The 25678-nt window shown below is 42.0% G+C and overlaps 1 protein-coding gene across 6 annotated transcripts in view; it reads right to left on the reverse strand.

The window, feature by feature from the left end:
• The window catches only part of Smyd3 (SET and MYND domain containing 3), a 401196-nt gene that overhangs the window by 203590 nt on the left and 171928 nt on the right, over positions 1-25678 (reverse strand). For 5 of the 6 annotated variants that reach the window (XR_011372134.1, XM_070023182.1, XM_070023187.1 and 2 more), the window contains one exon: positions 21066-21119. The exons of the other annotated variant lie outside the window; for it this stretch is intronic. Coding sequence is in view for 4 of the 5 variants with exons in the window: in XM_070023182.1 (XP_069879283.1) it covers positions 21066-21119 (54 nt within the window). In the remaining variant the exon portion in view is untranslated. The remainder of the gene's footprint in view (positions 1-21065; positions 21120-25678) is intronic. 6 annotated transcript variants of the gene reach the window in all.

A 25678-nucleotide genomic window follows, 5' to 3' on the forward strand; every position in this document is an offset into this window, starting at 1 on the left:
CCAGAGCACGGGAAAGGGAAGGCAGGTAGATAGGAAGATTTCCAAGAAAAAAATCCTAACTTCCTCCTTGACATAGGCAGGAACAATAGCAGTCAGACAGTTCAGGAAGTCAGATGGCCGAGGTTGTGAGTAGCATCTAGACCACTTCTGTGAGAAACACAGAGGGAAAGCTGGAACTGAGGATGCCAAGCCCACAGCAGAGATTACCAACGCCAGGGTCTTCCTGAGTAATCCCCCTCATCCCCTGGCTGACGGTGATGCCTTGGACCAGTACCATTCTGTGCATATCAAGTTTGCATTCTTGTGAGGGGTGGTGAATGGTAAAACACTGGGGGAAAGGTGACAGTCCTATGAGGAAAATGTCTATGTACCAACCTACCATTCACTTAACAAAGTTTCTGTGTGTGTGCCAGCTGCTGTGGGCATAGATGGGACTTAAGATGAAGGCAAAATATGGGAAACTGTTGCATGTAGATGGTGAAATAGAAACTAGAGAGCTTACGTGGCAATGAGAGAGTGTGTGAGGAATAAGGTGGGCGAGGAGCCACACGTGTGCTGGAACCTAGGCGGGCCTGGACACCCATGACAAGTGTTTCTGGGGGAGTTTCACCTTGAGGACACATGCTGGGGCAAAGCCAAATGCCGGGAGGTGAGTGCCACTGGATTCATGCCCATGACTGTGACCTCAACTACCACAATTCTGATTGAGTGGTCCTGAAGGCCAGACTTCGGGGGACAGGGAGAAGAAGAAGGGAGGGGAGGATTGTGAATGCAGACAGCCTCAGCTCTAACTGCAAGAGAGCACAATGCACAACGCAGTGGCAGGGAAAGAGGTGGCGAGAAGTAGCCCTTCCCTCCTGTCTTTTTTGGAATGACCAAAGACAGTGACTCCAGGCAAGGCATGGAAAACAGGCACCTGATCTGAAAAGGGAGGTCCTGGAAACATTAGAAAATAGATGTCTTTGCCGCTGGGGATGGTGAGGTGGGATGGAAAGAGGAATAGCGTCCATAATTTCAGGGCACAGGGTGGAGGCCCAAGAGTGAAGAGAAGCTCCCACCCAATGGTCTTGGGCCTGGAACATTCCAGTCAAGATACAGAGTAATGGAAGGCCTCCGGAGAGTACTCACAGGAAAGGCTAGGTCGGGTTATATTAACTGGGGAGACAGCATCTTATGTTTGATTAGTAAGTTTACTTACAAAACAACGTGTGTGTGTGTGTGTGTGTGTGTGTGTGTGTGTGTGTGTGTGTGTGTGTGTGTGTGTGTGTGTGTGTGTGTGTGTGTGTGTGTGTGTGTGTGTGTGTAAAGTTGGATCAACTCAGTTAATAAAGTAACAATTGCAGGGCAAGGAGTGTAGCTCAGTGTTGAGGACCTGCCTAGCATGCAGGAGGGTCTGATTTTTGTCCTACCACCTCTAAACCAAAGAAGAGAGGGAAAGGTGGCAGGGAGGGAGGAAGGGAGGGAAGGAAGAAGGGAGGGAGAAAGGGAAGGAGAGAGAAAGGGAGGGAGGGAGGAAGATCAGCCTGATAATACAACGTACATTTTAGAATTAATGCTTTCATTTATCACTCAATATGTGGGAGGGGAAACCTGGAAACGCAGACAATGCTGACGCAGCAGCATTGAGCCTCCAAGGCCGGAGTGCACCCTTAAACTGATGAAGTGTGGCGATGCCAACACCTGCAGATCTGCACGGGAATGCAGGGCAGCCAGGGTACCCTCTGGGCCTCACTCCCATAATCTAATTTCTGGTCTCTATTCCCAAGTTTTGTTTTGTCAAAGATGATTCGCTCAGAAACACTGTAGAGAAAAATGGGACAAACGCTGAAAAGCTTCTTTCTAGAAGACATGGAAAACAACCTTCAGTCATCGAGTCTCACTGGGCTGGGGCGCCCTCGGAACCCAGGGAACTCAGGCCCCACTGGCTGTGCTCCCTGCATGGCTGTGGCAAAAGCACCTGCTGTGTGTGTGTGTGTGTGTCTCCCCTAAGCACCATCCCACGTGTGCAACGCACTGGACAAGGAGCCACCACGCTGACTGCACATGCTCCCAAGCCCACGAACACCCACCCTTCTGCTGCTCACATGCAAAAGGCACAGGGCCACTGGGCTTCACAAGCCTAGGTCCTCTGCGAGCTGGCTGAGGGCTACACTCCCTATTCTGTCTGCACCCTGTCAGTTTGTGGAGGTGCTTACTTCAGAGTGTCCGTAGACCATGTCAGTCGGTGGTACACACTGCTGGATACCCACGTAATCATCCTGTTCTGTTTTGACTGAGGTGAAATTCACACCACAGAAAACCATCCCTTGTAAAATGAACAATTCAAGAACATTCACAACATGTGTGACTGACCAGCCCCTCTAGCGCCTCCACTCAGCGTATTTTCAGCACTCCAGAGGGAATCTTGTACTCATTAAGCAGCACTTCCCACAACCATCCATCTGCCCTGTCTACTTGGAATATTTTGTATAATGGAAGCATGTGACCTTTCTGCACCTTGCATCTTTTTCAGAGGATAATGTACTAAAGGCTCATCTGTGTTACAGCAAGCATCGATAACTCATTCTTTTTTTACGGTTGAGTAACGTTCTTGCATTATCCATCATCAAAGAATCTTTGCACTACTTTTACTTTTGGCTACTATAAAGCGTTGTGGTGAAATATGCATATATATATATGTATATACCAATTTTATGCTTTTGGTAAATACCTCATAGTGAAATTCCTGTGTCATATGCTAATTCTAAAGACAAATTTTTAAGGGCATGTTTTCCATCGTGGCATTGTTATCCACAGGGCGCAGGGTTCCAGTTTCTCCCCGCCCTTGCCAGCATCTTCCTGGCCGCACCCTGCATGTACAGTGGCGCCCCACTGAATGGCTGGCTGGCACTTCCTCAGCAACCAACAAGGTGAAACATCTGTCAGCCAGCTTCTTAGGAACAATGCCTACTCAAGTCTTTTGCCTTTTGTTCCATGGGGTCGTCAGTCATTCATTTTTAAGCGAGGTAAACAGTCCCTTTAAGAAGACAAGATGCAGAACAAGGGGGTAACTGTGTAGTGGCTGAGAAGTCGTGCCAGGAGGCCAGACAACGTGCATTTACCCTGTAACTCAGTCACTACGGGCGGTGTGACAGGTACCCTCTGAGCCACAAGACCCTCATCTGCAAAACCAAGTACTAATGGCAAACTTTGTGAATGTGTACTGAGGGCCGAGTAACTTGATTACTGTAAATCACAACAATGTGTCAACATTACAAATCTACCAAATGTTTCAAAAATCAATCAATGTTTGCACAGAGAGCACCCTGGTAGAACTGCCTCAAGTATTTCCACAGAGAAGAGGGGAGCTCATGAACCCCCACCAAACTCATCCACGTAAGAATGGCTGCAAGCGGAAGCTGCAGTATATGCCAAGGGATCACAACATAAGGAAGGAAACCACAGAAAATATTAATGTGACATATCTTTTTAACATAAATGAACACCATTCCTGTTCTCTTCTAAAGAAAGCAGCACCACGCCTGGGAAGAGCTGTTGTACGGACAAACATCAGGACATAGCTTGTAATCTCTCTTATGTTCCTGTTCCTGAGAACAAAAAGGGACAAAGCGTAGGCTGCTGTGGTTTATAACATGCTTTGGAAAATTCAACCATAACACAACGCTAAGAATGACCAGAACTCACTGTGTTCTGCACACAGGGCAGTAGGGCGTGGCAAGCACCCGACCTGCTTAGGAAGTGGTTATTCTTCCAGGGCAAGGGGTCAATGTGACCCACTGAAATTCTCACCCAACGAATTTTCAATATGCAGTATACAATTGCTTACTTGTCTTTTTTGTCATCTTGCAATGCTTTAACAAGAAATGAAGTCATTGGGGAATGTTAGTGTTCCATGTTTCCCACCCCCAACCCCTCCACTATGAAGCATGACTTTCTAATTCACTTGGCAGCAACCTGTGGGCTCTACAGAGGAACGCAGTCCAGGATTGTTTTCAACACTGGATTGAACTCAGCACCTTGTGCTGGCTGAGTAAGTACCCTACCACTTGAGCCACACCCAGTCCTTTCCAAATTTTCTGTCCTAAATACAAATCGCTTGAAATGAAATCAGTGGGAATATGGATACTGAGTTCAAGGCTAGCTGAGCTAAATTGCAAGATGTTATCTCAGAAAAGAAGGGGGAAAATAGTCTCTACACTTATTTGGGTTTTGTCGTCGTTGTTGTTGTTTTGGTGTGCGTGGTTTCTGCAGCATCTTATTTTGTTTGAAGACTTCTCTGCATTTTTAGATACAAATAGAAATTACAAGGTATTTTCCAAACAGCCTTCACATCATTTTGAGTTATTGTCTATGGCTTTGTAACAGAAGAATAGCTTTTTAAGATTGATGTTGTGGTGGCCCCAGTTGCTTAGGAGAAGCTCAGGTCAGCCCAGGAAGCATCGAGAGCCCATTTCAGAAACAAGCTGGGCTTTGAGGGCCATGGCCATAATCCCATCCACTCAGGCAACAGAGAAAAGAGGACTGCAGCCCAAGGCCAGCAGAGGGAAGGTTCAAGACCCTATCTGAAAAACAAACTAAAAATAGTGAGAGGACTGGGTGTGGCTCAAGTGGTAGGGTACTTACTCAGCCACCACAAAGTGCTGAGTTTAATCCGTAGTCTGAAAAACAAAATTCCGAGAAAAACCTTTGCTTGCTTAATACATGCTTTCAGGATCCTTATTCTAATTGTTTAAAACATGTTGATTTCCAGTTCAATATAATAGTTAATTTCTTCATTCCCAAGCAATGGATGACACAGACCCAATGCTGTCTATGTCCAACCAAGAATCTCTTTTGATAAACGTTTCAAAGACAACAGAAAACAAAGGCATTTAAATGATATAAAATTGATCATATTTAATGCTTTCTTCATTGAGTTCTACTTATTTAGTACCAATATTATAATCCTTCCTTTCTTTTAGATCTATGTCGCTGACTCATCTCTCTGTGTGCTTTTCTTTAAATCACAGTATTTTGGAAACCAAGTGTCAGCAAGCATAGGCTTGAGAATATCTGTTTATTAGGAGCAGATGTATTTATTTTAAGGGTTAAAAGAGTACACAGCCCAAAGAAGAATCTAATCAATTACTAGTTATTAATCATATCTGCCTCCTCTGTCATTCTTTCACTGGTAACCACCTGGCCAACTAAAATGATTTACATACGGTGATACACACAAACATTAATTTTATTAATAAAGCTGTACTTCATTGTTGTATATAATAATGAGACATTTATGAGATACTAGGCAGAAGTATTGCATAATTGTGTGATTTCTATTATAGAATTTGAAATAATAAAGAGAAAATTCAAGATTTCTTTACTGATATGAGACAGAACGAAAGCAGAGAACAGATTCATTGAAAAAGAAATCCACAATAGAGCACAGCCCCGACCGGCGTAAGAGCCTGAGTTTAGACCCCAGTGCACCCAAAGGAAAGGACAAATCGCCTTCCTATTAAGCAAAAAAGTTGTGCTTATAGAAACAACTTCTACAGTATAAAACTGCCCTAAACTTTAAAATCCCTCCATTACTTGGGGAAGAAAACACCTGAAGTACTACTATCTGCTACTGAAGTTACCCCCCACTCCCTCCACATCTGGGACTACTTCACAGGCCAGGAGGGAAGACGGCATTCTCGGGCAAGTGCTCACTCAGTGGTGGAATACAGAACCTGCCACTCGTACCATTTCTGCTGAAGAACATTTGCTAGGCAAAGTTTCAAACATTTATTGGAGACACTCCTGCAATTTACAGGCCTGTGTGACTGCCAAGTGGGAGAATATGCCAATCACCTAATTACCAACTATTCACTGAGGAGGGCTGAAAAACACATTGTAAATGAGACGTGTAAATTACCATGAATTCCAAATACGCGATCCTGTACAGTACATGGCATAGAAACCTTCAAAGTATATAATTTATTCAAAGGAGTCTGTGATCCTCAATACATTCTTCACAAAATGCTCTTTGTATTAACCCACACAGCCACAACCTCCTTGGCCTTTCATAATATTTATTCACTCAAAACCAGCAAGATAATGAAACCAAGTCCTCCAGCTGAAGCTCATTTACACACGATCATAAAGGACATGATGTTTTTATTCTTTCCAGTTTCTTCCTTTCCTTCTCACTGACTCATGCAGGCTCCCTCCCAGCCATCACCGGTAACTTGTAAATAATTCTTATTTGTTCCTGATGCTTATGTGGAGTTCCTAAATTGGAGATCACTTGACAAAATTTGCCTCCTTCAACAACTTTGATGATCCCTAGGGGATAAAGGGCATTCTACTCCATTCTTTACTCTCCATCTCTAAAGAGGGACAGAAAGTTTCGAGTTAACTTTGTCTTTAAAAATGCAAGTACCGCTGGGCGCTGGTGGCTCACGCCTGTAATCCTAGCTACTCAGGAGGCTGAGATCTGAGGATCGCGGTTCAAAGCCAGCCCGGGCACGAAAGACCGTGAGACTCCTATCTCCAATAAACCACCAGAAAACCGGAAATGGCGCTGTAGCTCAAGTGGTAGAGCGCTCGCCTTGAGCTGAAGAGCTGAGGGACAACGCCCAGGCCCAGAGTTCAAGCCCCACGACCGACAAAAAAAAAAAAAAAAAATGCAAGTACCAATCTGAACCGAATAAGAAAAAGGAATGTTCTTTAAAGTATATACCTAGATATACCTAGACCAGCAGCAAACAATGGAAAGATTTCAAAAGTAAGGAGAGAATGACCTACATCGACCATCTGTTAATGATGGTATGCAGAACTCTTCCCCCGAGATGGTAAGCTTGACTGCTTTCCAGTTAAAACACACACACACACACACACACACACACACACACACACACAGAATTTGTAATAATCAAGATGGATGAAAAGGAATAGAAAGTAAAAGGAAGGAAAACATTGACATTTTCTGGTTTATTTGAATAATAAAGGAAATACTATTACTTGCTTTTGGCTTGTGGGTATAAAGATCCATATTTATATCCATGACTTGGGTATCCGTAACTTCTCAAATATTTTTAAACACCCAAGTCAAGTATTCTAGATACTAAGATGTTCATTTAATCAGGCACCAGGGTTCACGCCTGTAATCCTACCTACTCAAGAGGCTGGGATCTGAGGATCACGTTTTGAAACCTACCCAGGGAACAAGGTCTGTGAAGCTCTTATTTCCAATTAACCACTAAAAAAAAGCTGGTACAGTGCTATCCTTGAGCAAAAAAGCTCAATGACAGTGCTAGGCTCTGATTTCAAACCTTTGTACCAGAAAAAAAAGAAAAAGTTCATTTATACTTTTAAACACTTGGCTTATATACTATTTTCTTCAACAAAAATTCATGCTCTTTATAAGGGACAAACTCTCAATTATGATCAAAATTTTCAACTTCATTGCTTCCTTCTTAAATTAGATCCCACCTCTCACATTCTACGTATTGTCTATAAATATTTAAAAAAGAACAAAAACAGAAATAGTAATTGACTATTATCAAAGCCAGAGCTGCATCTGGTTACCTGCAAATTATCTAAATAAACAATTACAGACATGGTAGCTTGCTGAATAACTAAGTGTAATTCATAATCCCAACTACCCTTGACCTCTACATGATCATCTTAAACATGGCTAGTCTATATACCAGTCCAAACAAGGATTATATGAGTTATACAAGTTATATATGATTAGTAATTGTTCCATGATGCCTTTACTGAATACTTCAAAGTACTCCTCCTATATTCATTCAGTTGATCAACTCCACCTTGTCATTAAAATTGACCAAATACTATATATGACGCTAGGCAAAGAAAAGGAACAGGAGGGCAAGTGTGTGCAGTCCAGAGAGGATCTCAAAACTACGTATACCAAGTCAAGAGGAACGTCTGACACAGGACGAGCGTTGCAGAGAAGAATCAGCGCTCTACAGAAGAGCAAAGGGGAGCACACTGTATGACAAGGGATGGCAGTGGAACCTGAAGAGACCGTACCGCTTCCCAAGCAAAGTCTGGTCCACAGTGTCCTGTGACCATCCCAGTCCAAAGTCCTATGAGAAATACAGGCGAGAAGAGATAAGAAAACCACGTAGGATCATGATGCTACAGCAGATGATGACAAGTACCTAGAAAACGTCGCTTTTTTGTAAGAATTTAGTTACAAGTGTGATCATTCTGATCCTCTTCCGTGATAGCGGTGTCTTCGTAACTGCCCCAGACCACTCTTGCTTACACCAGGCTTCCTGCCTCCATTTAGTGATGTATATAAAATAGCAGCAGTCTCCTATTTGAATGTTAATTATTGTTGTGACACACAAGATCATTTAAATGGCTTTGGTAATTTATTCTTCCTTGTAATTAGACATAGTAATTGGAAAATTTTTCAGAGTGTAACAACAGCTCTGAAGGTGAAATGGCACGGGAGGAACCTCTGCCATGGGATTCCCACAGGAATCTGGAGCTGGGTGTGTGACGCACAGCCACTAAATGCACAGGCGAGGGTTCAAGGATGGGTGTTTCCGATCTGTCTGGATCTCCTAACCAGGCTAGGACTGAAGGTGATCCTTCTGACCTACCGGATGAACTGGCTAGGGGTCAGGGATGGTCTCACTGGATCCAAGCAGGAGACACCCAGGACCTTCAAGAGCTGATGATTGAGAGGAAAGCAAAACCCAAGCAGATGGAGAGAGCCAACTTTCAAAGCTCTATTTACACACAATTCAGAGATGCTGCAGAAAGAGTATTAGCCACAATACCCAGGGGTTTGATGGACTAAGTTTCAGTTATTTCCTTTGTGGAGGTATTTTCCTGTTTTCCACATCATAAATGCTCAACAAAAATTTACTGAAATGAAAAAATGATTGCAAGAGTAAATGGGTAAGTGCATGCATGAATTCAAAATACTAATAGCCAGCAAGTGGTAAAATGCCAAATATACCACATTCTCCCCAAAGCACCTTCTCTTCAATTGTCATTTCATTACACTTTCACCAGAAATTATGGTAAAAAAAAAAAATTCCCTAACAGATTATCTCAGACATACTCACATGTAAAAATAACAACTATCTTCTACTTCAAATATCTCTTCACCTCACATTGCATTATTAGCTTTCTTATTAAAAAAAAAAAAAACAATCCCTAGTCATCACCCTGCTTCATGCCACTGTCTACATGGCTCACTTCTCAACGTCAGGTTATCATCCCTTAAATAACTGGCTCATAACAGCAAATATTTAGGCAGTATATTAACTAGTATTTTTAAAAATTAGTCCAAAAGAAATGGGGGCATGGCTCAGTGGTGGAGTCCTTACCTAGCAAGCCCTGAATTCAAATGCCCCCCCCCAAAAATCCAGAAAATGCTGACATATTTCTTAAATTGTTGTAATATATAGGTTTTATCTTGCATTGCTCTATTTCTCCCAAGTGGCAATTTGTTGTTGACCAAGCCCAGTTATTTGTTATGAAGAGTCCCCCCTGCAGTCCCCGCCCCTCCGTCTCTGTCCTTTATATTTTCAGGTAGTTGTAGTCAGAGGAAGAAGCTAGAACATACTGCATGGGGAAATGATGGCAAGAAGACATGGAGGCCATCTACTGTATCAGGGATGCCACTAACTTCCCAGTGTTGGGAGCACTGGTTCTTCATTGGGCTCTGTAAGCTCAGGGAGTTGCCAAACCATGACTTCTGACTCTGACTCCTTTCTCAGCTATAAACTAGACTGCTTCCATAAGGAGAGTTTTTCCCACCAACTATATCGTTAATCAATATTTGAGTCTTTCCTTTGATAGCTACAAAAAATGAGTTCATTCCCAATATTGTCTCCGGAAGTAGCAAATGAAGATTGTATTTTGACCTCTGAAACTTCCTTGAGGCAAACTTCCCAATCTATCTCAGAAATCTCAAATAAATGATTACTGAAATAAAATCACTAACACTGATTTCCTGCACTGTATCATAATTTCTCCATTTATAAGGCAGAAAGGATTACTGTTGTTAATTTCACAAAAGGAGTTCTTAAAAATAATACGACACATATTTCTTTGAAATTATCAAAGAAAGAGTACTATTTTAACCTAGTTATAAAGGAAAAAGAAGTATATTTGAACAAACGGTCTCAAATCCTCCCAAGGTAATTCAGTATCTTGAAAGAGAGAGATTCATTTCTGTTATGATTTGGCTAGAATGCCCCCTATGCCCACGTTTCCAAAGACTAGTCATCAGCCTCAGGTGCAAATATGAGTAATGCCTGCTGGGAGGAAGCTAGGTAAGTGGACATGCCGCTGAGAGACCCTATTCCCCGACCGAGCTGAAGAAAGTCTGCTATCCAGCCATTCAGAGAGGGGTGACAAGAGGATGTGTCGATCAAAGATGAACTCTGATCCAGTCCCAGCTTAGGTGAGGAGAAAGGCACTGCAGAGGGAGAAGGTGGAGGAAGCCAGCGATCTGCACACAAAGCCAGGTGAATGCACCTCGGCATACCCAATGCACAAGCAGCAGCAGGCAGCATCTCAACTGGCCACTGTTTTCCTGATAACTATCAAGAGGATCATTCCAGTAGCATTCGGTGAAGGAGGAATCTGCCCAAATGTTTCAAAAGCTCTACTCTGAAAAAATCGAAATGAATATACCTTCAAAGTGAAAGCTCTGAAACTCTAAAATGTCTCTACGCGTGAAGATTCAGTCCATCCTCTAAGTGAGAATGTGGCCCTAATGGGCCCCTGGACCTTTGTCTCTTCTAATCCACCATGTTTACACTCCCTGTCTGGAGAGAACTTAGCAAATCAAAGAGACCAAGGCCAGGACGACTAGCCGGAAGCCTGGCCTTGTTGGTAGGGGAACCCTGCAGGAAGGGCCCCGGGGACGCCGGGCAGAAGTGCTGCAACATCAGCCCGCGGGCCGCAGGTGTGAGTGCATGTGGTGCTGAGTGATGATGAAGACACGCAGGCGCTGCCCTTCCGGGGGAGCAGCAGAGCAGGAGCCTGCGTCAGATTCCCGCACGCGGCTCCATCCCACGGCATGCCTTGTCCCAGGGTATCTGCAGTGTGGGCCTACATCCTGCTTTCAGTGGCCCCCGTAACGCCCTACAGGCGCCCAGGACTTACACCTCACTGATCTTTCTCATGTTCTATATAATACAAAAATCCCACTGTTATAATAGTTCAACTCTAAGCTTTAAATGATTTATGTTGACTTTTTGTAGTCTGTAGATCAAATCGGGAATGTCATATAAGCATGTAATTTCTAATATAGAGGAAATCTGAAACCTTAAAACTTTTCTCATAGGAAAATTAAGAAAATTACAGATTGTAAGGCTTTTAATTTACCAGACAGGTAAGTAGGTAGATTGGTAGGTAAATGGTACATAGGATACAGATGGTAGATATATAGATTATGATGATAGGTAGATGATAGATGCTTACTAGACAGACAGACAGGCAGGCAGAAGACAGACAGATGAGACATAGAGGATTCTTTAAGGCTGAGAATTACAGTTCTTTAGAGTTACTACCCACTATCTCCACAACCACAATCTCCTACACTACCCTCAGCTAGGAGAGCCCCAGACTTTCCTCTTACTACTGCCAAACTTTACCTACAAAGGTTTGCATCAAACAAGCGACAGATTTGCCACACATAGAACTTGACGCTTAAAGCTCCCTGGCCACGTGAATACAACTCCCAGGGAACTAGCAAACTCAGTTACGCTGAGGTTCTAGTTTGAGCCAGGAGTAAAAAGGACTCCTTTGACTGTGAAATCACTAAATAAATAATGGTGTTTTAAGTGAGTACAAAAAAAATGCTTAGTAAGTACAACATCATTATCAAACATAAAAACCAATACTTGCAATACTGAACCATTCTGCTTCGACCGCCTTAAAAGCCTGCCCACACTGTGCTAACAGATGCTCAGGTACATCCGGGCTCTAGGCCACGGCAATGCCTGTAAGGGCCCGGAAATGACATACTGCTGAAGAAAGCACAACTGAAAATTATTATAACAGCTCACCTCTCTTTCATATTTTACCTTCTATGGCCAGACTTTCCCTATTCTGATGAATACTTTGTACTCAGTTATTTTTCTTGCTAGAAAGTAAAACCTGCATGGATTACTGTCACTGGTCTTCCCTGTCTTCCCTGCCCAATACAGGACCAGGATGGAATGTTCTTGCAAATTTCAAGGTTTGTTTGATATGGAATTTGAACTCAGGGCTTCTTGCTAAGTAGGCAGAAGCTCTCTGAGAAACTCCTGAGCTCTGTTTTGCTCTGGTTATTCTGGAGATAGTATCAAGCTTCCTGCCTTGAACCACATGAATCACAATCCACCTATTTTAGCCTCCTGCTGCAGCTGAGATGACAGGTGTGTGTTGCCACACCTAGCTTCCATTGGACACAGTCTCTCAGACTTTTCTGCCTGGGCTAGCCTGGAACAGTGAACCTCTCAATCTCAGCCTTCTAAGTAGCTAGGGTGATAGGTATGAGCTACCAGTACCTAGCAGAAACTCTTGATTTTTGCGAAGCTTTAACCCAAAGCATTCAGAGCTGTGACGGTTATCTGCAATGGCACTCTGGGCATCTTTCTGCCTGGGAGAAGGAAGGGGGCTCTCAGCCTACTAGCTGACATATTATGGGACAACTTGTCTTAAAAGCTATTGAACGTAAACCTCACTGACCACCGCAAACAAACACCTCCCTTTACAGGGGACACTAAGCTGCAATGCTAGAAAAACTTTCGTATTATTTATGAGACAGTTATTCCCAGCTCACTGAGGCCGGGGCAGGGGTGGCGGTTGCTAGGAGTAAACTGACTGGGTTTCCTAGGCATTTCTGAATAGTCTGTTGCAAATGCTTAATGTTTGTACAGTGCTAGTTATTAACTATTCCAAAAAAAATCACTCCTTGAGAGAAATTACAGTTTATACTCTCCTATAGCAAATGTTCACATGAGCTTTTTTATGTTATTGTTGTTAATGGTAGTATTTGCTTTTGCTTTTGCTTTTTCTTTCTTTTAGAGGCAAAGGGGGACAGAGAATGGAAAGAAGAATGAACAAGTGCAAATCATGCAGTTCAGTATATACTATGTGGAAAATGATGTATGTGACTTGTGGGGAGGTATGGAGGAGGAAACTGGGGGGAAGAGAAAGAAGGGGTAACATGTCCAAAAAAGAAATGCACTCATTACCTGACTTATGAAATGGTAACCATTTTGTACAATAACTCAATAACAACAATGAATAGATACATATATTAAGAGACAGTAAATGCTCACCAAAAAGGTCCAAGAGCCAAGGACAACTGTTTGTCAGTTTTCACTTCATAAGCATCGTTTTGACGCCACACTGGTAGCAACTGTTAAAAGTAGGTGCTGTGATCCAAGATCTTGAATCTGAGTCAGGCTCCACTTAACAGCACTCACTCTGGCTAGCTGCATGTTTGCCATTATACAGATTACAGCCAACATCCCTCACATCCTGGCTTTGTTTCCTCCAGTGTCATACCTGCTTTCTCGAGCAGGGAAAACAAGACCAGTCAGGCCCCATTAACCAGAAGCTTCTCATCTCAGGGTAGTCACATCTAGTAGTGAGCCGGCCAGTGGGCTGCTCAGAATGGCCCGGACAATGACTTTATCAACCTGGACCCCCATTCCGAATTAGGACAAGTTGCATTTCCCAAGAACAGAGGCAGCCTGCAGTGGGAGCAAAGTACAGTCAATGTGAAGAGCATCAGGAATTCACCTGACCGGAACACTGCTTGTTAACAGCTAATATTCAGATGAGGCCAAGGAAATACCATTTTCATTTCACAAGCATAGTTTACTGCAAGAAAAGTGAGCAAAGATGAATTTGATTAAAAAAAAAAACTTCAAGATATTTTTAATAAAAACTTATAGTGTACTACTTATTTCTTAGAAAGCAAACATAACAAAAGTTACAGCAAGCAGGCTTCTCAAATGAATATTCATGAAGCCATGTCCTGCCCTGGCTCTCACAGTCTAAGACAGTCATAAAAGACTTGTCACCCTGAGACAACAATGCCGCTTCTAATGGTGCTTCTAAATGATCAGGTCTGAGTCCATAGTTGAATGCCAGAAGAGCAACATGAAAAGGAGAATTAACGACCAGAGTGAATAACCAAAGGTCACAATTTTGAACAAAAACTCAGAAATTTTACAGTATCACTTACTTTTTAATATAAAACAATAGCATTTGTTTTGTTGCTCAGAGTGAATAAAAAGATGAACTAACTGAACAAATGGAAAGGCTGAGCGTAATTTGCTTTTCTTTAGGAAGAATATAATTAACTAATGGGCACTAAAGCTATTTTTAACCTAAAGTTGCTTAATTAGCTGTGTTAGAGTTAATCATTAGCGTAGTGAGCAGCGATGTAGTTGGACCAGGCCTGGACACATCTCAGCAGGGACAGCAGAGCCTTTGTCGCCTGGCTGAAGGCAGCCAGGGAGAAGATATCCAGCCTTGACTGGAATGCACTCCAACCCCAGCACTGCATGGAAGAAGGAAGAGGCATGCAGCAACTGAATGTGCTTGTGGTGTTACTTACTTCTAATCAAGTGGGAACTCTGAGTAGGAGTAACACATCAGCCTGGTTATCTTAAGGTAAAAGCTAAAGGCAGATTTGGGGCAAGGGTAAAGCTCTGGCAAAGCACTTGTCTAGAATGCTAGGGGCATTTCCTCCAAGACACCTGAGTAGTTGAAGGACTCTAAGCAGTAGACGCCTGGACAGTTCTTCCTCTTAGGACATTTCTACACTGGTGGGATTGTGCCACACAGCTCAAAATTCAGAAGAGCACCTCTAGCTGGCTAGCTTGGGCCGTGCTCACTAGAGGATCTTCTCCGATAATTACAGCAAGACTTTACCCACAAAGGGAGGACAAGATGTCCACACAATGTGAGCACGCTACTCCTGGAGCAGAGGCACAGAAGCTGGGCACACATGAACACAAGCATCCACGTGCACAGGAGTCCAGGGTAAACACCAAACCTCAGCAGCCACACTACGTCTTTTGTTTTCTATGTATCTCCTTCAACAATCAGAGGTGAAACTGAAATCCATGGCATGTACATTGCATAACTGAAATCACACAGAATCAATCCTAGATTTCCTCCTTAGCTTCGATTTCCAAAGGAAAAGAAACAAGTTTCTCACCAAGTCATGGCAAATGTTAAATCTGCCCAATCTCAGAAATGCAGATCCTAGGAACAACAGCCTTTCTCTATCCTCATTTTACCTATATTTCTTCATAAAATCCTTATCACTTGGGCTGGGAAGTTGGCTCAGTGGTAGAGCGCTCGCCTTTCATGCTTAACGCCCTGGGTTCGATTCCTCAGCACCACATAAGCAGAAAAAAAAAAAGCCGGAAGTGGCGCTGTGGCTCAAGTGGTAGAGTGCTAGCCTTGAGCTGAAGAGCTGAGGGACAGCGCCCAGGCCCAGAGTTCAGGCCCCACGACCGGACCCAAAAAAAAAAAAAATCCTTATCACTCTACTCAAGTGTTACCTACGTTTATATAACCCTCAGAATACAATATCAAGGAGACAGAATTCTTAGAGAAGATCAACTTGCCACCTCTATGAGCTCAGCGTGCCCAATGTATACAGCGCTGGAAACATGGGCGAGAATGTAGCATAGACAAAAAAAAGCCACTCATCCCTACTGGGAAATAGCAGCCCTACCGATGAGGGCCAGGAGCAGAAGCATTTTTTTTTAAAAACCAATGCAAGCTCAGCATTATTCCACAGTGAGAAAATGTGCATTCATAAGCACACATATGCAATTCAGTTTATGGTTTGGGTCACTGTGTCTGTAACCTAAGCAGATGGTGGGTGTATTTATGTGCAACACTTAATCAGAAGTGTGGCAGCACCAGCTATCGTGATGGCCTGCTGACCTTGGTTAAGGACAAAGCCAGAAAAAGAGGCTGAGAATGCTCAGATGAGGCCAGAAATGGAGTCTGTCTGAAAATACCAGTTACTCGAACTTGTCCCACAAAAAAGCGAGGAATGTCACCCGTAAGCTTGTCACACTGTCAACCCCAGGGCTGAGGTTTATAAAACGATTTAACCTTATATCTACCAATATAAACTTAACTCTGAAAATATGTCCTAAAATATACTAATAATTTTTATTTAATTCTGTTTCTTGATTTCTACAAAGTACTTTTATGACTTGACATATGTTTTAGATATGCAAGTATATCTTAATTGAACAAATTTATTTTCCTTTTTTACCTTTTCTTTATGATATAAACTGACAAAAACTAACTTTTCCATAAAACAATTGAAACTTTATTAGACTCTAAAATTAGTTTCATTGAGGAACTTCCTTGATAAAAAGGGCCCAAAAAAGGCTGACAGCTGGGTGCTGGTGGCTCACGCCTGTAATCCTAGCTACTCAGGAGGCTGAGATCTGAGGATTGCGGTTCAAAGCCAGCCCGGGCAGGAGAGACCGTGAGACTCCTATCTCCAATAAACCACTAGAAAACCGGAAGGGCGCTGTAGCTCAAGTGGTAGAGTGCTCGCCTTGAGCTGAAGAGCTGAGGGACAGCGCCCAGGCCCAGAGTTCAAGCCCCACAACTGTCAAAAAAAAAAAAAAAAGGCTGACATTCATTTCTGGGATTAAAATAATAATAAGCCAATTTCATCCACTAAATTACTTCGATGGAAGTTACCATAAATGGAGAAAACAGTGAACAAAATAACTTCATATTCAAAACTAATTTTGAATAATGAGCCCATATTACTATTTTTTTCAGCATACATCAATAGGATAAGGAGGTTTCTATGAAAATTCATAGATGCAATGCACTTTAAATGATCTCACCTACTGCCTTCCTCTTCTCAAACAGCTTGGTGAGTTTTATTATAGTATCTTCATGTGCTATTATTTATATACAATATACTGCTATCTCCTTGCCTCTGAAGGGTTTTCTCTTGTTGTTTTTTGTTGTTGTTGTTTTGGTTTTCTTTTTTGTCAGTCATGGGGCTTGAATTCAGGGCCTTGGCACTGTCCCTGAGCTCTTCAGCAAAAGGCGAGCACTCTACCACTTGAGCCACAGTGCCACTTCCAGTTTTCTGGTGGTTAACTGGAGATAAGCATCTAGTGGACTTTTCTGCCCAGGCTGGCTTTGAACCGTGATCCTCAGAACTCAGCCTCCTGAGTAGCTAGGATTACAGGTATGAGCCACCAGCGCCCAGCTCTAAAGCATTTTTTTTTTTTTTGGCGTCCGGTCATGGGGCCTGAACTCTGGGCCTGGGCGCTGTCCCTCAGCTCTTCAGCTCAAGGCTAGCGCTCTACCACTTGAGCCACAGCGCCACTTCCAGCTTTTTTCTTTTTGCTTATGTGGTGCTGAGGAATCGAACCCAGGGCCTCAGTCATGCAAAGCAAGCGCTCTACCACTGAGCCACCTTCCCAGCCCCTCTAAAGCATTTTTAACTGAACAAAACTCCAGAAACTTCTATGTGTACATCATTTTATATCTTACCCAAGTTCTCTGTGAGGGGGTGTTTCCCACTATCTCCCCTTCCTTCAGTTCCATCAAAATCACGTCTCCTCAATCAAGCTAATCAAGATGTGAAGCTCTGTGCCCATGAACAGTCTTAGATTCTTCCTTGAGACAGCAGTTCTTGACAAGGAATCTGCTCTAGTATTGGCTAATAAAATGGAGACAAGTGGGGGCGACACACACTTGTAACCCCTGTTTTCAGGGACTGAGCAGGGAGACTGCAAATTCCAGGCTGGTTTAGGCTACCTTAGGAGACCAGCCTGAGGCTGAGGGGTTACCTATAAGACAACACTTATCTGTAAACTTGGCATCTCCATGGCCAGTGATGCAATATGAGGATACCAGGGTTAACAAACCCAATCTCATCACATGACCTGAACTTATCACAAAAGGACATAGAACTTCGTGACATAAAACATAATGACCAGAAAATTTTAAGACATCCTCAAACTTACTTCCACTGTCTACCAAATCGTTCCAACTCCAGGGCTATGTGTACCTCTAATAAGTTAATTCAATAAACATCTGTTGAACCTGTTGATCTGTTCAATATCTATTGATTCTGAAAACCTGTCTAGCCAATAGTCACAACATGGTCCCTGCCTTCCTAGAGACCAGCCTGTGCTCCATCAACCGCCTTCTGTCTTGGTAGCAGGGCCTCCTGCGTTAGCTTGCAATGTCTGGCCTACAGCTCTGGCTGCACAGAACCTTACCTCCTCACCTCTGGAGGCTGAAGGTCTGAGACCAAGACACCTATGGATGTGGCTTTCCTGCAGCCTCTCTGTGTGGCTGGCAGACACCCTCCTGCCACTGGGCAGTGCTGTGGACAGGTGTCCACAAGGCCCTCCCTGTCTCCTCCTCTGCTTTATGAGCATAAGGACATCAGTCAACACTGGATTAAGGTAATGTCCTCGTTAAGGATTATCTCTAAATACATTCTGAGGTACTGGCTGAAGGTGGGGTAGGGGTGCAGATTTCAACATATGACTTTAGAATACAATTCAGCGCACAACACCCTTACCCTGGGTCCTCCATGCAGACCTGACACTTGTCCTCTGTCATCAACACCCTCCAATCCTTTACGGTCAGTACTGTCAGTACCAACAACCTGCACTCATCCCATCTCTTTCTCTAGCTTCTTCCCTGCACTGGGAGGAAGCAAACATCCTCAGAACCAGGAGTCCAACTCCACACAGACAGGACAAGCTAATCACAGGGGGCCAGGTACAGAAGCAGAGCAGACCAGTTCCCAGAGAGGACGGAAACCACGCGCAACGGCATGATGCTGGCTGCCTGAAGCCATGTGAAAACAGGACCCAGGGGACCCTGATCTCACTTTCAAGAGAACCCTGAAATACATTCATGTGGAAATTTTAACTAGTGTGGCAATCACATTTTTTAAAACATATACATGGGCCAAATAAAATAGCTTTGTAATCTCTCTGTGTCCTTTCCCACCTCCTCCTGGTCTCTGCCACTCATTTTCCCCATTCTGTAGCCATGCCCTCATCCTACCTTGATGAGTTCAGGCTTTTTTGCACATTTCCCCCACCGCTCCCTAAAACAGACCCTGGCCCTGCATCTCACTCGCTGCCCTTCCATCCCCTGGATGGCAGACACCACAGCAAAGACCTCCATGTCTCGAGGGCTTACCACTGGTCCAGCCTAGAGCATGGTCTCAAAAGAAAGGTTCCTGGACGGACAACTAGCTTTGTCTGTAGAGCACAAATGCAGTGTGGTAACTGTAAGACAGGAAATCTCACCTAGAGTAACTGTGTGAAGATTCACCAGGCTCTTAACTCAAAAACTGCCCCAATATTTCAGCAGATCCCTACCATGAGATCATGTCCACACGCAACATTCAGGAATGGACTTGGCCCCATCCCTGCCTTCCTACAAATGCTGAAATTACTTTCTTCAAAGTGGAATTCCGATTTTCTCTTATTTACAAGGCCCGCTGCTTACATGTTTAACCTTTTAGAAAATATACAAATATCAGGAGGAGTTGTAAAATTAGATGGCTAATGTTCACCAATTTCAATCATAGATGGTTAATGGTCACTAATTCCATTTGTAAATGAGTTCACTCATAAGTGATCCCTGCATACCTTCGTAACACATTTATTGGCTTTTAATTTTTAACGAATCCTAATTGTATAACTTAATTTAGAGAGAAAATGTATCTGACCACAACCTCCTTCCCATCTATTAGCCTGAAAGGCGGGCCTAATTGTCAATCACTGATCTGTTGTGCTGTGTTGCTAAATTAGCCCAGCTCTCATCTGCTCCTTTATTTGTAATTGACAGCATACTCCAGAAGGTTGAGCTCTGTGAAGATGACTATAAAAGAGGGTTCTGTATTTCACAGAGGCAAAGACCAGGATCATGAGGTGACATGTAAGAAAGACACTTCCAGCAAATGGCTGGTTCCGCAATTATGAATGCGCTCAGAGACTTGAGTGCGTCTCGTTCTTCAAGGACATTTTACTGTGCAGCTGTTTCCACTGCTCTAGTCATGTCCAGGTTCTACGTGCTGTCTCCCCCTAAATAACTAGTTTAGGTATTTATGACAAAATCCCAGGCAGTCCACCCAGCCTCCGCACCTCTCTGCATGGGGAAGGGCACGCGAGGGACAGACAGAGAACAACCTCAGACATGGCGGCTTCCGCTCACTTCCCGCATGACAAGAAGCAGCGAGGACCAGACCCACAGCCGTAGTGAGCCAAGTTCCTTCACTTCTGTAAGTCTCCATTTCCTCACTTGCAGAATGTGGGTCATGGTAGTAAATCACACTTACAAGGGCTAAGAAAATACTCCTGAAATTTCAGTGGCTTGATAAATTACCCGTCCTATCTTTGCTTCAATATCCAACAGAAAACCAGGCTCTCACCAGAACTAACATCTCAGAGAAGAAGTATTGAAAGAATTTGAATTTCTACTGAAAATCTTGCATGAAAAAATATTCCTCCAATATTCTTAAGAAATTTTCAATTAGATGTGGACATAAGAAAAAACAAAAGTCTTAAAATAGATTTTGATTTTTAAAATCTATACATAATTTGAACTTAAAATAACTTTTTTAAAACAGAAAGAAAAAGCCAAGTTCATGCCTACAGCACTAGTCAGGAGGCAGAGAACCAGAGGATCATAGTTCAAACCCTGCTGGGGCAATAAGTCCCTTAAATGCTTATCTCTAATTAACCAACAAAAAGCCAAGGGACAGCACTATGATCCAAGTGGCAGAGCATCAGCCAAGCAAGCTTAAGGACCTAAGTTCAAACCCTAGTATAAGGAAAGGGAGGGAGGGAGAGAGGGAAAGTGGATGATGTTCCAAATTACACATATAATTATCAAACTATGAGGGAATCCTGGAGCCGGTGGCTCATACCTGTAATCCTAGTTACTCAGGAGACAGGATCACAGTTCAAAGCCAGCTAGGGCAGGAAAGTCTATGAGACTTTTATCTCCAATTAATCACCAGAAAACCAGAAGTGGCACTGTGGCTCAAGTGGTAGAGCACTTACCTTGAGCTGAAGAACTGAGGGACAGTGCCCAGGCCCAGAGTTCAAGCCCCACAACTGACAAAAAAAAAAAAAAATAGGAAAACCTATGTTGAAATCAATATTCCATCCCAACCAACATGAGATGATAAACAGATCTGTAAGTGATCTCTTAACAAAAAGTAAATTAAATTCTAGGGTATTAAGCGAATACTGTGGCATGCTGAATACCACACAGGTTAATAAACAGTATTATACAGAAAGACCTAGCAGCACCAAAAGACACACAAAATGACAGAGAAAAGTCTGCATGGAATTTCTTTGCCTGAAAGATTCCAAGTATTATTTTTCTCTTGCTACAAATGCAAAATAAACAAAATCAATAACCAATCTTATTTCTAGATTTTTACCGACTATACTGCATAAATGCAATTTGGACACAGCCTCCACAGAACTCCTAACTCAGCATCTTCTCAGACAAGTAAATTTGTCATCTGACCAAAACATAACTAATCATATTATGGCAAAGCAAGCACTTTACATCTATACATGTTTTAATAAAACTTGCTAATGTTGAGAACTTTAAAATCTTTGCTGCTATAGAGGAAGTACATTAAATGCTAATAGCTAAAGAAACTTTATAACTTCAACTGATTTAACAACTATAAAAGGCCAAATTCACAGTAATATCCATATTAATTTCTCAATTCCCTCTGAAATATAGTGGTTAACTAAAGAAAACTGAAGACTCAGAATATAGCTGAAGAAACAAAATTGAGACACCTGAGCAATTTATCACTAGCAGGAAATGCCTGATACATAAGAAGATTTTAGGACTTGACCTTGCTTCAAAGAAACATAGCATGTTGTTATGTTTGTAAAGATAATGAATTATAAACATAACTAGGAGTCTAAGTGACAAGTCACACCTGGCTTATATGAACAGGCTGTGCCACCAGGAAACCACAACATCGGACCTCTTGGGTGTAAGCTCCTGACCAGTCTGTCTACTTCTTTCTCAGGTTCATCTTTACACAGTCAGACCTCATGCGCTACATGCTTCTTCCTTTCCACTGATATTGCCTTCTCTTCCAGCCTTTCAGCTTCACCACTGTGTCAGTCCTATTTCATACGTCTCACAAGCTCAGAGCCCACGATGTAACTCCAAAGTATCTGTCTTCTCATTTCCAGCTGAAACACCGGATAAAGAGTGGACAAGGCCACCTAATGAGGAGCCACTAACAGAAGGTAATACGGAGGCCAAACTCCTGTCACAGGAACATGACCCAATGGGGAAAATATTAGGTCGTATTTACCAAGGACACTGGTATAAAAAGATGGAAGGACATCCAAAATATAAAAAACTATCAGTAAGAGAAATAAGAGAACAGTACATAGCTCTGAAGTCTGTAGTCATGGAATATGAACTAAGGGTTTTGTTGGGGTTTTTTTTTAACTTTTCAATTCTAGTTGAATAAGAGAAATATGAATCACAGGTGTCTAGTAAGGGAAGATTTACTTAAGGAAACTTTCTCATTTGTTTTTTAGTAGATACTTTTTAGTTCTACCTAGTATTAAATCCCAAGTTTTCAAAGTAATTATATTAGTAAGAACAGCTGCATGTAAGGATCTTGGAAAGGTGTACGGGGCGGGCGGGAGAATGTACTTAGTTTAGTTATCCCAGATATGTAAACTACCAGAATTCTCAAAACAAATGAAAGTCAAGAGTGCAGGGAATCTGTCTCTTCCTTCTGTCTCATATAAAGAGACTGAGGTGAGAGAATGGTACAAAGCTATATGAAATGAAAGTCAAGAGTGCAGAGAATCTGTCTCATATAAAGAGACTGAGGTGAGGGAATGGTACAAAGCTATATGAAATGAAAGTCAAGAGTGCAGGGAATCTGTCTCATATAAAGAGACTGAGGTGAGGGAATGGTACAAAGCTATATGAAATGCTCGCCACCTGTCATCCCAGCCACTCAGAAGGCTGAGATCTGGGGCTTGTGGTTCACAGCCAGACCTAAAGAAAAGCCTGCTAGATTCTATCTCTGACTAAGCAGCAAAGTTCCTGACAGGATGGGTGGTTCAGATGATAGTGCTAGTCATGCTGAAAAGGCTGAGTACTGGAGGTCCTGAGCTCAAGCCACTATACTGGCACAAAACACAGCACAGTAAAGCACTGGGACATCAGCGCATCAAGTTTGAAAAGTATCTGGAAAAGGAGACAAGGAAAACCATGGTATCTGTTCCGGATTTGTTTTTTGAAAGAGACAATGTTCGACTTTGTCTTTAGACTATGGAAATTGAACCAAAGAAAGTAAGTATTTCAGAGAAGAAACAAAGTAATTGAAATGAAAGTAATAAACAAATACTGAACTCAGAAATCCTTTCTGATCTAAAGAAGCACTGAAATCTGACATCAAAGGAAACCACAGTAGTTTAGGTAGGTTCAATTAAAACTGACTTGTACCTAGACATAGCTCTGGCAAAATTCTTGAACCCTGAAGTGAAAATAGAAACATCTAGGCAAGGTCTGTGTGGGAGAAGAAATAGAAATACAGATTGCCAAAAATAAAGAAACATCAGAGCCTTGGACTTTTGGTCCACTAGAGTGAAATAAGAAAATAACACATGACAGAGACAGCTTAACTTTTCTCATGAATAAGAACATGTGACTCAAAGCCATACTGACTGACAACTTCTGTCTCAGGACTGCAGAGGCTCCTGGGCATGACACAGTTGTTAAGGACGAGTGTTGTAGTCTCCCGTCACGCAGAAGTGCAGATCAGGAGGGAAGTGCTTCAGAGCACAGACTAGGGAGAGACCGGTTTACCTAAGGCCTGGCTCCAGAGGCTTTGACTGCAAACCAATTAGTTTGGTGCTTCCTTAATTTCTTTATTTGTATGAGGAGCTATTAGTGGAATCAAACTTAAGTAATGTGGAGATTAACCTTACAGAGGGTGCTGTGTAAATATACTCATTCCTTGGACTCTGTGGGAATTACTGCTGGCAACCCACACAAATAGCAAACCTCATGGTTCCTCTAGAATATAATTCAATGTAAATGCTATGTAAATTGCTGGTATACTGTACTGTGTAGGGACTAATTAGATACAGTCTGCACGTGTGCAGACAATTTAAAAAAAATTTACAGTGTGCACATATGCAACCCACAAACACAGGGCTAACCATCCTTAATAAATGCTAGCTAATGCTATTATTGCTAATGGCTTACTGACTACCCGATTTGAGGGCAGACACCAGGAAACTGGAAATGTTAAATATGATAACACAAATGGCAAGGACAGTTAAATCATCAAGCCTAAAAAATGACTTCAAATGTAGCAAAAAAAAACTGAACAAGAATTTGTATCAAAAACATGAATCTGATACAAGACTAAAATTTTAAACCATGAAAAGAAATAAAATTATTAGTTTTCAAAAAAATGTAATAATAAAATTGGTTCTTGAGTTTCATAGTTATATTTAACTTCTATCACTGAATTCAAAGTGAATTGTAACAATAAAAAGTTCTGGAAGTATAACTTCTCTCTTGTTGTATAAGTAGTTCCATAAAACCCTTATTGGTCAACGAACTATAAAATATTTATAGCTAGGCTCCTGTAAAAGTTTAGCAACACTCCCTTAGGGAAAAGAGAGTAAGGTATTTCCATACAGGAAAAAATAATGACTATGGGATGAGGGAAGAGAAATCTAATGGAGAACTAGGTAAGATTTTTAATGATTAGAAGTTATATTTATAAAAAATTAATGGCATGTAACATTTTAATACAATGATAAAAAAAGCAACATAAAAATTATATGCCAATTACAAAAAGCAATTATATAATACAGAAAGAAATGGTATAGGAAAAGAATTCTAGAATTTGCTACAAGTTAAAATGCAGATAATATTTTACATATTTTTACACTTTTATGCATAACTAATAACCAAAGAAGAAAGTACAGTACTGTTGAATAACAGAGCGTCTAGTACTAGAATGTAGTGCTTACCTTCTACATTGTCACTGTTGAAGCTCAAATTTATGTTTTGATACTATCAATTATGTTTATACATTTAGTAAAAGTTTGAGTTTTCTGAATCACACAAGCTATTTTTTTTTTATTAAAAACAGAAAATTGGAGTTCCATAGCAAGGAAAATGTTCTGAGACAGGAGACTGTTACCCGTTCTGGTTCTCTTTGCTCAGTGTCACAGCTCAAGTCATGGTTTCATTTAAACCCAGTCAGCAGCACCCTGCTTCGTAATGGTTCTGCACTGTCTCCTTTCTACTCTCCAGACCAGTGCCTCGAATTCTCCAGTGTTTCCTTGGGGGAAAACAGTGACTTTCCATATAAATGCATGATGTCTACAGTCTTAAGAGTCATAAAACATTCTTAAATGTAACTGTCTACATCTCTGAATAAAGACTTTTCAACCACTTGAATGTCTCTCTCTAAAGAAATGCCAAAATGAAAACCCCTCATACAACTAACTTGCTAATAAAATGTGGGGGCTAAACAAATGCAATCATGCTATTTGGTGGTACTATGTGGAAAATGACCTACATAACTTATGGATAGGGACGGGGGTTGGGGAAACTAGAGGAAAATAAAGGAAGGGGTAGCACTGTCCAA

Source organism: Dipodomys merriami, unplaced genomic scaffold (genome assembly GCF_024711535.1).
Source record: "Dipodomys merriami isolate MVZ:Mamm:240054 unplaced genomic scaffold, mDipMer1.0.p SCAF_158, whole genome shotgun sequence".
In the NCBI taxonomy this organism is placed as follows: Eukaryota; Metazoa; Chordata; class Mammalia; order Rodentia; family Heteromyidae; genus Dipodomys; species Dipodomys merriami.